A 15,395-nucleotide genomic window follows, 5' to 3' on the forward strand; every position below is an offset into this window, starting at 1 on the left:
GCGCTCCCGGAAGCACATTACGTTTTGTATCCTGCCTCCCCGAAAGCGCTGGACCGCTAACTCCGGCCAGGCTTCCCAAACAACACAGCCCAAGATGGCGCCTCGCCCTCCACTCAATCAGCACTGTCAGCTGCGGTGGAACGGGGCGAGGGAGGCCGCAGGAGGGGCAGTAAAGTGCACAGAATGCAGTGAGTACAATCAGTATTTAAAATTGGTGCTCCAAAAAAAAAAAAAAAGTGACAGTTTTAAAATAACGTAGGTGCCGGCATCTAAATCATGCCTGCGGCATCTAAATCATGCCTGCGCACACTTGTCAGTCTATAGCAGCCAGGTCAGCCATCAGTTTACTATCTACATTTAGAAGGGAGAAAGACAGTAGGATTTGGTAAGCTGCATATCTTTGAGGGTTTCAGTAATGTAATAATTATGGCTTCTCATAATGTCGGAGGTCGCTTATTTATGTGAAACACCTCATAATATGCCTTCAGTAAATATGGACTTACTATTTGTTTGAAGGATTCTTTAAGTCCTGCTGTGAGGATGTTGGAGCTAAGGACTTTTTCACAGACCTTCTCATGATAGCATCACAGAACTCATCTGTCTTCAAGGGATTAGTGTGGTATGTATGTTTTGGTATTTGTTTATATAGCGCAAACCTAGCTGTGAAGCAACAGAGCGCTGTATATATATATATATATTACAGGATCGGGCAGGAGGTGATCTACAAGATTGTGTACATCAAGTGGGGAGTACCCATATACATGTTACACATATTAAAGCAGAGGGAGATTACGTGATCTGCCCAGAATCACATGATGATAAATCCAACACTAAGGGCAGGATTCGAACCTGGGACTCCAAGTTTCAAAAGGCAGCAGCTCGAGCCATTAAGCTACATCTTTGAGGAGCCAAACTATGCAAGGATCCAACCTGGGAACTCCCATTTACCATATTGTCTGGCCTGTAAAACCTTACCCAGAAAGCCTACTTCTCAGGCTGCTGTGTCACGAAATGCAGGTAGGGGGTAGCTTCATTTGAGCTTTTACTGCGGGGCTGTGATAACAATAATCTTGGTTTCCAATGTTTTAAGCTTTTTCTCCAGACAATATACGTTGGGGAGTATCAGCTTCAGTATGCCGGCCTGTGTGGCTATGCATGATCCTCGTGTTACAGATGTAATACTTGGAGTATGCATACCAGGGAGTGCTTGTCTACCATATTCACATTTAAAGTGAAATATTTGCTTAAAGAATTAGCCAGTTCTGCCCTAAACGCAGCCTCCTCCAATGCAAAAGAGGGAAATCTCCACAGGGCAAGATGCTGCACACCACATGGTGGGTGTGAGCTTCAACATTACCGGTGTGTGGTCTGTTAAGGTGTAAAGGAGGTAAATCTATCCATTTACCCAGTGGAGCATAGATGCTGTACACAAGAAGAAATCTTTCCTGGGCAGTGACTCATGCACTGAGGATTAAATTAGTATCCCCTATCCTCTCCCTAAATACAGACTATTCCGAAAAGAGTACCTGCTGCAACCCCCTGCTGATTTACATCCTTTGGCAGAAACTGTAGCATTGCTCTCAGAGTTCTCGTAGTGACACAGCAAGAGGCAGGAACAGGGCTCACCTGCTGCTTCATTGAGAACTCATGGTCAAGGAATTCTCCAAGCCAAGTCCCATAATTGGCCGCGACTGACGGAGAGCCTATGCACTCTGGCCATAGGCCAGGCTCGCAGTGACTCAGATATTTCGGTTTTATTTACCTTCAGCTTTAGGTAGAGGAAGTGCACCTATTGGTTGGTTGTAGTCTGAAAAGGGACAACACGAGCAGCAGAAGCAGGGGCTTGAATGTCCAGTCTAACCATTAGCTGCATGTTGTCTGGCATAGGGTTGTGCCTGACAGGCAAAAGATCTAATGAAAGCTAGAAGGGGCTGGATACAGTCCAAAGGATTGGGGAAAGAGGAGAGCCATGAGGGCCCCTGGACCTCCAGTCCTGGCTGCCTGATGTGAATTGGGGAAGTTTTACATATTGATATTAAGAAGGAGATGAACCAATCCAGCGCTAGTCCCTAGACTTGAATCTTTTTTAGGCTTTGCAACAATAGTCAGTACAGGGTCAGCGGTGTTGCATGTGGCAGAGAGATCTGAGAGCACCACTCCTGCTCTATCATCTTCATCTAGGATAGTTTGTATCTCATCAAGGTGGTTTCCATCCCAGATCTGGGCAAAATCCTGGCTCCCAATGATCCGTTAAATAAGCATCCAAAAACAATACCATCAACTAAATAAATAAATGAGCCATAAATGCTGCCACTCACTAAGGTCAGCGTGGAGAAGATGATGTGCACCAAGTCTGGGGCGCTCGGCTGCTGGATTCCAGTGTCAATTTTACCCTGCAAGGTAGAACACGAAGGGTTAACATCAGGCGCTCTCTGCGTAACGACACCAGCTCGCACCCATGAAAATTAAAACCCACCAGCGTTTTGGTTTAAAATACACTTATGGGACAGTGGACAGCTGTGCTCATGGGATGCAACAATGTTATCAACCCATGCGGCCCAGCAATGTCCCACATGTAGTATTGAACAAAGAAGCCATCTGACCTGCACTGTGCGGCACCTGCGTGACCCAGCACACACCCTCATCACTCAAGTAACCAAGCACCCCCCTGGAACCTGTTAGACCTGGCGACCACTGACAAACGTGAGACCTCAAATGGACCCAGACACGTGTCTCAGCACCCGACTTATCAAGCACCCTCCTGAAGCCATGAGACCCAGCACCAACCTACACTTGTAAGATTCTGCCTACACCCACACAGCAACGCCCATCTAACCAAGTAGCCACCATCACAAACAGGATCCAGGACACATAGCCACAGGCCTCATACAAGGTGTTACATAGCACTCACCTAGTACCCACCTGTGCCAATGAGGCTCAACACAAACACAAACGTATCAAACCTAGCAACCCTCTCGCCAGGTATCCAACTGCACAACATATATATACAGGCACCTTTGAGACCGCTGACATGACACCCACTTGCACCCATGGAACTAAGACCCACCTGCATCCACTGGACCTAAGACCTAAATGCCCCCATGTGATCCATAAACAGCCACACACAGGGCCTGCTCTACGGCGGTGCAATCGGTGCCACCGCACCGGGCGCTGACTCCGGGTGGGGAGTCCTGTTTGCAAGCATTTTATGATTTTAAAAGCACCTGCTGCCGAGTTCCTGGCCTCCAGAAATTGTCAAGCAGCAATATAAATCTCAGATAACTGGGGTGATAAATGTTCTTCCTAAGGAGAGATCGGAGGTAGTAAGATAGCGCAGAGGGTTAATATGCCTGCTGCAAACAACGTGTGCCATTCAGATCACAAAGTGCATATAATGTAAATTGGACAGTGGGTTACTGCTTTTGCCTGAGAGATCCTTTTGTCACGTGCAGGTTATACTTATAATCCTAGCATAGAACAGTGAGCTATTAAACTGTACTGCCTACCGGGATGGGTGACGCGTGATGCCTACACCTGTAGTCCTCTGTCGTATATAACATTTCCTATACACTAATTTACACACCTATGATTGTTTATGTGTAGTGTGTGTGTGATCTAAAGTGTGTGGCGGTAGCACTATAACATTCATTACATGCATCTGAGAGAGAGTGGGTATGGAGACTTGAGGGGCATTATTAAAGGGTGGCAGTGATGGGAATCCCTGATGGAGGTGGTCATATGGGATGTAAACAAACACTGTCATACAGGGTGCCACCAACGCTAAAGCCTGCCTGCCCACACATTTGGGAAGCGATACCTATCTAATAAAGACTACACTTGCCCCTGAAAGACCCATACTCGCATCACAGCATGTATTACATCTGTGAGACCCACCACACCCATAGGAATGAAATCCCACATATATTTATGAGAACCAATACCTCCCTAGACCCATTTTGTGTGCGCACACGTATGCACCCAAACCTTCCCCCTCCTCCTGCGTGGGATCAACACCTACCCGCACCCATTTATTCCACTACATAACTTCATGTATACAACCCTGCATCAACAACCACTTACAGGAATCAGTACTTACCGACACACATGGTCATCGAACTACACATATAATTATGGAACCCATCAACTGTGTGTCCCTGTGGAACATGCAGTTGACTTCAAGATCTACTCACTTCACATAGTGTCTTAGTTACCACCTCTTTCACACCTGCACTCCTCCAGTACTACATGGTTTTAACTGACACTTGCAGCAAAGTGTGTCAGGCGATGAAACAGCCCTAAGGAAACTAAAGAGCTCATCTGCTTTCCACACAAAACAGCAACTAGAAAGCAGCTATAGCATTGCTCACCTCACGTCCCCTGAGGTCACACATCTATGGCTCAGACATAAACTAACAGCCTGAGGCCTTCACCTTCAATTCAGCAGTGGCCCACTTACTGGCAGCCAATGGTCAAAACTTCCAACCTTTCCTTGTGCCTGGCACTCTAAGGGCGTGACACCAGAGCAGCACTCTTGCTGCTGGCCCCTCTGGCCTATGATTCCTCTGACTATGAATAGGTTCATTTCAGTATCCTGGAAACAACCATTACAACACAGTCATTACATCGCACTACCTTTACAATGCAGCTGTTACAACGCAACTGCCTTTACATCACATGCCATTTCAATGCATGCCATCAAAACGCATGTCACTACAACGCATGCCATTACAATGCATACCATTACAACACATGCCATTACAACGCATTATAAGGTAAGTAATGGGGATTTTTTAGTTTTAGGGTGGGTGTGGGTTTTGGGGTACATGGGGATAATATTTTTACCCTACACGATCCAACACTTACCCTACTGTTGCACTCACTGGAGTCGGAATAGTAATTTTTACTCCTACACTATCCAACAATTACCCCACTGTTGCCCCAAAAGTATTATGTGTTGTAATGGTATGCGTTGTAATAGTAGTTTCTAAAAATGCCTTGTAATGGCATGCATTGTAATCGTAGTTGCGATGTAAAAACAGCGTTGTAAAGGCATGTGTTGTAATTGTTTGCGTTATATCGTCATATATTGATTCATCCTTCTCTTCTGTTTCTTTCTCCCTAACTGCTCAGCCAGTGTGAATGTGCTGCGTGGAATGTTGGTGTGGTGATGATGAATGGAATGTTGGGGTGCCTGGGAGGTGGAGTGTGACAGTCGGAGTATGGGCTGAGCTCCTGGTGGGGCTTCTGTACATCGATTTACCAACCTAAGACTTTATATATCATCTTAAACTACACTTCGGCTACCTGAACTTCTTTACCACACTCATCCATAACGCACGTCTGCCACCGGTAACTGCCAGGGTATCTTTGCCCCTCTGCCCCTCTGCCCCCACTCCCTCCCTTGCCGACCCCGGATCCCTTCTGCTGCACATACCAACAGGTTGAAGGCATATTTGATTTTCTGGAAGGTGTCAGTATATTCGTAGTCCGGAGGCAGTGGTGCTATAAAACGAAAAGGAACAAAACAAACTGTTTACATCAGGTAAAATGGTAAATTCTATAATCAGGTCACATTTCCCTTTTGCTGCCTGTCATTGACTCCCTACCAACTTGAATGCATCTGATTGTGCTACCGTTACACTTTGGCGCAGCTCCTGGTGAATTACCAGACCATGGCTTATACAACTGTACCACCGGGCCAGGGCCCAGAGACCGAAAACCTATTTGGGATTTAACAAGTACTTTACAGTGAGACCTCTTTTTTCTTTTTACAGTTTATCTATAGCTTGACCTGGACCCTATAGTATTGGAGGGCTTTACATGAGCTCCAGTTATATCACACAAAGACGCATTCATTTTTTTAAAGCAAGGAGAGATAAAGTGATTTGCCCAGAATCACAGGGTGTTGAGCCGACACCGAGACTCAAACCTGCTTCCCTAGCTCCGTAGTTTGCAACTCTGGCACATTACGCCACATCATCATCTACCTTTGAATTTTTAACCATAGACCAATGTTACAATGTAGATGGCTGAGTGTGCTTGCATCAATTGTGTGTTTAGGTAGTAACGTTACAAGGAACCTCTCCATTTATATTGTAAAGAAGGAGCTAGAGACAGAGATGGGTGCTTAGGGGGCGGAGGGAGAACAAAAATGGAGCTAAATGGGAACTTCAACACAGGAGCGTAGCGTTAAAGGCAAGCAATTAAAATAACACAAGTTGTTTCCAAATTGTGAAAATGACTGATGGAGCAGTCATCAAAGAAAGGGTAGCTTGGGGTGGGAAGAGGAAGACAAAGGGGAGGTACCCTCCTGGGAGAGTTATGTGCTTGTGAGTTGTGCGCTCTACAAATAGTCCTAACATAACATAACTTTAAAATCTATATCACGAATTTAGTCTTCCTACAGGAGGTAGCATGAGGCCCTTACACCTCAGGTTTTTTGCTTCCTCATCCCTTTCCAGGATTCTCCTGTGTTCACCCTACAGTTCTCATCACCACCTCCTATGCTTCCAGGCTTCCACTTTATACTTCTCGGACCATCGCATCCAGCTCTTCCTTAATAGCTGGCAAATTCCCCTAATCATTTCTGCCACCTCTGGAGCACCAAATGTATTTTTATGCATGCCTCTAACACTTCAAGAGAGCTGAGATGTGACATCTTTACCATTTTTCTTCTTTTTCTTAGATTTCTTTTTGCCAATGGTGGAGTTCGCTTGCTTTAGATTCTTCAAAAATAGTTCAATGTCACCCAGGACGTGGTTCAGGATTTCCTGTTTCCGGGATTACAAAGTAAAAGGTTCATATCTGGCATAAATTTATGTCTGGACAAAGTTAAGATGCTTAAATATGCTCAGTTACACCCCCACCCATCCCAGTGAACATCCACAAACAATACACACAAGCATATGTAGGAGGAAATCAACAAGTGGTTTATTTACCATACACATTGCATCCTTAACTAAGCCAGATATCAATTCAAGACACTTGCATACTAAAAAGTTCTTTGCAGTATAAATTTCAGCAGAAAGCACAGCCACCACCCAATGCACTTGTTCAGCCACCCCAGCAGCAGCTCCATGAGTAAGCAAACAGCCCACTCCACATCACCACCCTTAATCCTCCTCACACTAGTCGCCGACTGCTTCATAACTCTCAATGGGTCAAAGATTTAAGGGGGTCTCTCTTCTTAGATATCAAAATACTCGCCTACTTTCACTAGTATCAACATGCTTTGGACTGAGGGGATCATTTGGAAGGTCTCCGCAGGAAATGTTCGAAACAGAAGCACATATTCTGTTAAAGAATAAAATTATCGCCGTCGCTGATTATTTTGCACTTAACACCGAGTCTACGCCTTCACGTATATCACTATGATAGGCATTAAAACCCACCATATGCGGAATTGATATTAGGTACTGTGCGGGAGTAAAGCGGTGTCGCCTTACACAGATTGTTGATTTGAGGTCTAACCAACGTACCTTTGGAAATGAGGTGCAGGCAGGGTTTGGGGACCAGGCCTATCACCGGCTCCTATTCTCCCAGCAAGGGACCAACCAACTGCTCACAAACGAAGCCCAACAGGCATGGCAAGCGATACAACATAGAATATACCTGTGGGGGAATAAGTACAGCAAGACATTATACCTCCTCTGTCAAGCCACACAGACACATGCCCAAACACGGAAACTTCGGGGAGCTGATGGTACCTGGTGTACTTCCCCCCCAAGCGCTGGCTCGAGCATTTGCGATGTATTCCACAGAATTGTATAGGAAAAGGGAACTTATATCCCCAGAGTTAAATAGGGAATTCCTACAGAATAATCAGCTGAAACAGATCCCAGATGACGTGCAGAACCAATTGGATGCCCCCATCATCTTAGAGGAGCTCACCCCCGCTCTCCATGCCACGCGCCCTGGACCGGCCCCGGGTCCCAATTGGTCCTCTAGGGAATTCTTCAGAAGAAACATATCCAGAGGGTCCCTGTATCTTGGGGGCACTACAGGAGTCACTTGAGCTGGGGTTTCTTCCACCAGATTGGCGGCATGCTGAAATTGTGGTATTTATTAAACCAGGACGCCCCCCAGAAAGACCCAGCTTCCTTTTGCCTCATTTCATTGTTAGATCTAGACGCCAAACTTTTGGGTAAAATCCTTGCCAATCGTCTCTTACCACACATCACGGAATTAGTTCACCCAGACCAGTTGGGCTTTATGCTGAGACGGTCCACACGCCATAATATCAGACGAGTACACAACGCATTTGCCATGGTACCAAAACTTGAACGTTCTGCGGCTGTCTTACTCGCCGACATAGACAAAACCTTCGACTCATTAGACTGGGAGTATCTCTTTCTTCTATTACAAGCCCTGAATTTCGGCCCAGGATTAATATCCTATATATGTCTCCTATGTACCGACCTCTCCGCATTGGAGTGAGTTACTGGCGCTGTTTTGGACCCCTTTTCCCATTGGGCGAGGTACGTGACAAGGGTGCCCCCTGTCCTCGCTCCTCTTTGCACTTGCTATAGAGCCACTGGCTAATTGGGTGTGCCGAGATCCATTAGTTTGAGGCTTTAAATGGTCCCCAGAGGTGTCAAAGAGGATCTCGCTCATGCCGACGACGTCCTGCTCATTCTTACAGATCCGGGGTTTACGGGCCCACGGATACTACAAATCCTCAAAGTGTTCGAGGAAACATCGGGTCTCTGCATAAACCCATCAAAATCCATACATTCCCAGTCTGCTGTGATCAGGGGCGTGGTAAATGGTAATCACAGCTGACACAGGTTTCCGACGGTTTCACATACCTTGGCGTCTTCGTATCACCCGATCGAACAACATCTTGGACACGCAACATATTTCCACTAATACCCAAGATCAGGGATGAGGTGCGGGCCTGGTCCCCCTTTCCCCTTCTCCCTCTTCCTATTTGGTCAGTCTGCCATTTTCAAGATGGTCTCACTGCAGCGGATCTTATACAAGCTTCAGACTTACCCCTATGAGATCCCCCAATCGTCGTTAGCACAAATCAACACACTTCTTTCTAACTTCTTAAGGGGCGGCGGGGCTAAGCGAGTCGCACTGCAAACGTGTACACAATCCACCTATTGCGGCAGGATAGCAACAGCCGATATCTTCACATATTACTTTAAAACTGAGCGCGGCTTCATGAACACCGTGCTCGGTTTCTTTCTTTCTTTTTTCTACTTCAACACTGAACAAGGCGCCTGCTTCAAGGACACGTCGCTCAGTATTAAAGTAAAAAAAAAACAAAAAAACAAGCGGGTGTCCTTGAAGTGGCGCCCCGCTCAGTTTTAAAGTTAAGCAAGCATTTGAAATGCAATATGTCTCGCATTTATGCGAGTGTAAGCTATTGAAATTGTCATTTAGAATGCCAATAGCTTAAACTAGCGTAAATGCGAGACCCATTACATTGCAATTGATTCTGTTAAAGATTATCATCATGCACAGCGAATAGTGGTTTACATTATTATGTGCAGTAAGTGGACACCTTCGTGTACAACAAAGTGGGTAGCAGGTCAGTTTTCTTCGTGTGACGTTAGTGTGGAGTGTCGATTCAGGGTGGTTTACTCTCCGTCTATGGTGTGCGTGTGATACAGTGAAGGGGCAGTGCGAAGTTCCAGAGTTTTGCGCTTGAATTGTGCAGCTGTGGGAATATAGTGAATGAAGGCCCAGTAAAGGGGTGCCACTACAGTGCAGCTGTGGTAGGGGGGGAGGCGAATACAGAGCTCATTAAATGGCACTTGACCAGCGCAGACCTTTGAGGGTACTAGTGGTACTAGGGTACTAGTGAATACAGTACCCCTTGATGGGTTCCAGCAGTGTGTGCAGCTGTGAATGCATCATCTGGGAACGGGTATCAACACATTGATAGTGTGAATGCAGGCCCCCTGTGGAGGGCAAAGTTTGCGGGGGGCTTAGTACCGGCCAATATAGGGCTCATGAAGTGTTGCCTGCAGAGTGTGTAGCTGTGGGGACAGGTTAAATCTACGGGCGCTTAAGGGCTGATGGTGATGCGTACAACAGTTGGAAAAGTGGGTACAAGCCAATAAGAAGGGGTGTTTCAGTCCGCAGTATTACGGCTGTGCAGATAGTGAATGTACCACTTGGGGAGGGGCTCCCTCCCGGCCTGCAGCTGGAGGAAGAGTGGACGTACCCTTCTGGTTTGCAGCTGGAGGCCACAGTTAATTAATACCTTTGGTAGGGGTGTGAGGAGGGACTGAATGCACATGACACCAACCTAAAATTAACAGAGAGTCAGAAAACATGCAAACAATGTACCCAAATACAGTTGTACAGGAAGTAGTTATTAAACTATGCGAGTTCCCATCAGTCCACCATCGAGACCGCCCTTCATCATCTGGGATCTCTGGTGCATAATTTCTGTCACATTAGCGGGTGAAAAAACCTGTGCTGGTGGATGACTAAACCAGGCACAGGAAAAACCACAGCGATATTTACAGATGTGAATCAGAAAAAGCGTATCTAGATGGGAACTAAAAATAGCAGTGCGTGAGAAAAAATGTGTGTTTGTGAAAATGAAAGAAAAATGCTCTAAAATTAGGTAGTGGTCGGGAAAACAATTTAATAAACACCCTCACACTCCTAAATCAATAAAAACAGTGCAATAGTGGTTTAACAAATAACCACTAAAGATGAAAGGTCGACATGTTTCTGCAGACACCCGGAGTCTAGTGATCTCCTGCTGCTTCCTCGGGACCATTAATGCTACTGCTAGAGAAAATAATAATAAATAACAAGAACCATATCACCTGAAAGTGTATGTATCAACATCCTCTCATCCTAAAAATAGGGGAGAAAATTATAGTATAAGGGTACAAAGTCAAGCATGCATCCAAATATAACGTGCACTTTGCGTGCCATTATTATTATATGCTAGACATAGGCTCATATTGCCCAGCACTCAGACTAACAAACTTAGTCGCAAATCACCAGTTCAGCAAATTTGTAGATTACGGTTCACTCACCCACTTGATGAGAAGGAACCACTCCACCTCACCTGGCACGAGCTCAGGTAAATGGATGCACCGCACTAAAAACAAACAACAAATCAAAAGATGTAACCACATCTAAATGTGTTCCTAAACTGATCGATCTTAGCATGCTCCACACCAAGCATCACGTTCCTACCAGCGCCGTGGAACAGCACCTGGTCAGTAAGCCATAGTTTATAAAAGGGTAGTTATGAGTTGATGACAGCGCTATATAAAGTCATCACTGTTTCCAACAAGTGTACGCATGCATACGCACTTAACTACAATGCCAGAGTATTACGCGGGCAATGTTGCATGTGAAAACGGGACACAGCCTTTCTCACTCATACGCATGCATGCCAGCCGTCTTACCTCTCCGTCGGTGCACCGGTCGTCCCTCTAAGCTCTATCGTAGGGAGGAACCGACTCGGTGCACCGGCGAGGTAAATAAACCTTTCTCGCTTCCGCATTCACTGCGCACCAATGTCCGACGCCCCCTGCGCGTGATGACATCATGCGCCTACTCACTACTTGGTGCGCTCTTGCTGCTGGGAAATGTAGTTCCCGAATACTCTCTGTCCCGTAACAGAGTATACCGAGAGACCCCGCCTTGTTATAGGGTGGTTTTGTTCGCTGATTATCTTATATCTACAGCCAATAGCAAGGAACGCGTTTTCATATTGAATGCGCTGCGTAAACAACAATTTTGACGATTGTAAAATCATATTAATGATAGTTTTGTGACAATGCAGAAATATTTTTTGACAATGCAAAACTATTTGCATTATGGAAAAGATGTATCCTTCTCTCAAATTCAGAGGAATCCATAATCAAATAGTAAGGAAGCAGGATGATCATCCCACTAATTAGACAAATAGGCAGAAATAGACCAACAGCGAGCCAAACTGATCCTCTGCACCAGAGCCTAATACAATTTCATGGTGCCATCGCTTTATATGAAAGCCACTCATACGTGCTAGGGCGGGTTACGTTGTTACCCCAACAAAGATGTAATCTGCTGTGTTCACAAAAGTGCCAGTTTATCATTCCCAAAGACTGTGTACTATCAAAGGAATTAGGGTCCATTGGGAAGACACCCCTTCTGCCTAAAGGGACATCCACGGGATGGCATCATTCAGCCCACGTTCATCACTGCGAAGGCGATAGACCCACTTTTGTTCACATTTAAACAGAAATTTCGCCGTATCAATAACTGACGGTGGAATCCATGGTTGGTCCAAGACTGTCCACATGATGTCAGTGGGCTGATGACCCACCTGCAAGAAATGATTTGTCAGTTTGGTAGCTTGTTTACAGCACCGGATAGAACTTTTATGTTCAGAAATTCTGAACTTTACCTTTCTGGTGGTCATCCCCACGTAATTTAGTTTACAGGGACATGTTATTAAATAGACCAAGTTGGAGCTGTTACAGTTGGTAAACCGTTTTAGTTGCCAAGGTCTATCTGTGCCTATGTCTATGGATAGTGTTTTTGTCGTTTGCGGACATGCCGCACAGCCACCGCAGGGATGGTGTCCGGTGACTGCAGGCATGTCCCAGAGGGTGCCGACAGCTCGAGGAATCATGGTTTTGGGCCTTGTATGGACCAATTGGTCCCTCAGATTTTGGCCTCTCCGAAAGGCAAACAAAGGGGGAGGTATAGGATCACTCCCTGTCCTAAGGATTTTCCAATTCCTCTTCACAATTTTTTGGACTTGGTTTGAAAGTGTACTAAATGTGTTCACACAAGTCATTCTTTCTTGTGAGCTCTTTGGAGGTGTTGGTTCCAAAAGACATTGCCTGTTATTGTTTGCTGCACGTTTTTTGGAGTTTTTTATAAGATGTTTAGGGTATTTCTTATCATACAGATTTCTTTCCAAAGCTTGGGAGTGTACGGCGAAGGCCGTTTTAGTGGAACAATTCCTCTGAATGCGGAGGAATTGCCCAAAAGGCAGATTATCCCTCAGCGCCTTCGGATGAAAGCTGTCGTAGCTTAACAGGGAATTCCTAGCCATTGGCTTTCGGTATAGCTCCGACTGTAACCCCCCTCCTGATGCAGAAATCAACAAATCCAGGAATGCTAGTTTGTGTCTGTCCAACTCCATGGTAAACTTCAGAAATAAATTTCTTTCGTTTAACCAAGTGTGAAATTGACGGAGTTCCTCTTCCGTCCCCCGCCACACGACAAAAATGTCATCTATATACCTTCTCCATACTCGCAGACACTGAAGATGGGGATTAGTGTCTGCGAGTACGTGTGTTTGTTCGAAGGTATGTACATACAGGTTAGCGAGACTAGGAGCAAAAACACTTCCCATGCTCGTCCCGCTAACCTGTAGGTAGATCGATTCTTCATAAGCGAAGAAATTCTCGGTCATGGCGATGGTTGCCAAAGTCATGATGAAACTGACTGGCGTGATGGAGTTTAAGTCTCTAGCTGTTAAAAGAGCTTCAATAGCTTCCAGTGTCTCAGTCTGTGGAATGGAGGTATATAGACTCTCCACATCAAAGGACACTAGAAAGTCAAGGTCCATATTAAAATCAATATCAGGCAAAATCCTGAGGACATCCTTTGTGTCCTTCAAGTAGGTAGGCATCTCCCGCACTATTGGTTGAAGGAAGAAATCTACAAATGTAGATAAAGGTTCCAATAGTGAACCGATTCCCGATATGATGGGTCTACCGGGAGGGGGGCGTTGTGGCTTGTGTACCTTGGGAAGGATGTAGAAATAGGGCATCCTTGGGTGGACAGTGCGTAAATATTGAGATTCTTTGTCAGTAATCCATCCCTCTGCAAGACCTTCTTCGACAATATGGCCGATGGCCACAGTCAACCTGTCGGTTGGGTCATTGTCGAGTTTGCGATAGGCCCTGACGTCATTCAGCTGGCGCATGCATTCTTCATGATACATTTCTGCATCCATTAGTATAGTCGCCCCACCCTTGTCGGCTGGTTTGATTACCACCGATTCCAAATTAGCCAAAGTCGTAACAGCATCTTGTTCACCTTTAGTTAGATTGATAAAGCCATTATTAGGTTGGAGGTACAGTTGTCTTAAATCATGATCCACAGCTTCCTCGAACGCCTGAACTTTTGCAGGCAACCCTACTACTATGATAAGAAATACCCTAAACATATTATAAAAAACTCCAAAAAACGTGCAGCAAACAATAACAGGCAATGTCTTTTGGAACCAACACCTCCAAAGAGCTCACAAGAAAGAATGACTTGTGTGAACACATTTAGTACACTTTCAAACCAAGTCCAAAAAATTGTGAAGAGGAATTGGAAAATCCTTAGGACAGGGAGTGATCCTATACCTCCCCCTTTGTTTGCCTTTCGGAGAGGCCAAAATCTGAGGGACCAATTGGTCCATACAAGGCCCAAAACCATGATTCCTCGAGCTGTCGGCACCCTCTGGGACATGCCTGCAGTCACCAGACACCATCCCTGCGGTGGCTGTGCGGCATGTCCGCAAACGACAAAAACACTATCCATAGACATAGGCACAGATAGACCTTGGCAACTAAAACGGTTTACCAACTGTAACAGCTCCAACTTGGTCTATTTAATAACATGTCCCTGTAAACTAAATTACGTGGGGATGACCACCAGAAAGGTAAAGTTCAGAATTTCTGAACATAAAAGTTCTATCCGGTGCTGTAAACAAGCTACCAAACTGACAAATCATTTCTTGCAGGTGGGTCATCAGCCCACTGACATCATGTGGACAGTCTTGGACCAACCATGGATTCCACCGTCAGTTATTGATACGGCGAAATTTCTGTTTAAATGTGAACAAAAGTGGGTCTATCGCCTTCGCAGTGATGAACGTGGGCTGAATGATGCCATCCCGTGGATGTCCCTTTAGGCAGAAGGGGTGTCTTCCCAATGGACCCTAATTCCTTTGATAGTACACAGTCTTTGGGAATGATAAACTGGCACTTTTGTGAACACAGCAGATTACATCTTTGTTGGGGTAACAACGTAACCCGCCCTAGCACGTATGAGTGGCTTTCATATAAAGCGATGGCACCATGAAATTGTATTAGGCTCTGGTGCAGAGGATCAGTTTGGCTCGCTGTTGGTCTATTTCTGCCTATTTGTCTAATTAGTGGGATGATCATCCTGCTTCCTTACTATTTGATTATGGATTCCTCTGAATTTGAGAGAAGGATACATCTTTTCCATAATGCAAATAGTTTTGCATTGTCAAAAAATATTTCTGCATTGTCACAAAACTATCATTAATATGATTTTACAATCGTCAAAATTGTTGTTTACGCAGCGCATTCAATATGAAAACGCGTTCCTTGCTATTGGCTGTAGATATAAGATAATCAGCGAACAAAACCACCCTATAACAAGGCGGGGTCTCT

General features: G+C 45.4%; 1 protein-coding gene across 2 annotated transcripts in view; it reads right to left on the reverse strand.

Moving 5' to 3' along the window:
• Window positions 1-15,395, reverse strand: part of EPS8L3 (EPS8 signaling adaptor L3) — a 196,698-nt gene that overhangs the window by 60,753 nt on the left and 120,550 nt on the right. For both annotated transcript variants that reach the window (XM_078644784.1, XM_078644786.1), the window contains exons 10-12: window positions 6,665-6,770; window positions 5,435-5,502; window positions 2,319-2,393 (exon numbers count right to left, since the gene is read on the reverse strand). In XM_078644784.1, coding sequence (XP_078500910.1) covers window positions 2,319-2,393; window positions 5,435-5,502; window positions 6,665-6,770 — 249 coding nt within the window. The remainder of the gene's footprint in view (window positions 1-2,318; window positions 2,394-5,434; window positions 5,503-6,664; window positions 6,771-15,395) is intronic.

The sequence above is a fragment of the Lissotriton helveticus genome, chromosome 5_1 (assembly GCF_964261635.1).
Source record: "Lissotriton helveticus chromosome 5_1, aLisHel1.1, whole genome shotgun sequence".
Lineage (NCBI taxonomy): Eukaryota > Metazoa > Chordata > Amphibia > Caudata > Salamandridae > Lissotriton > Lissotriton helveticus.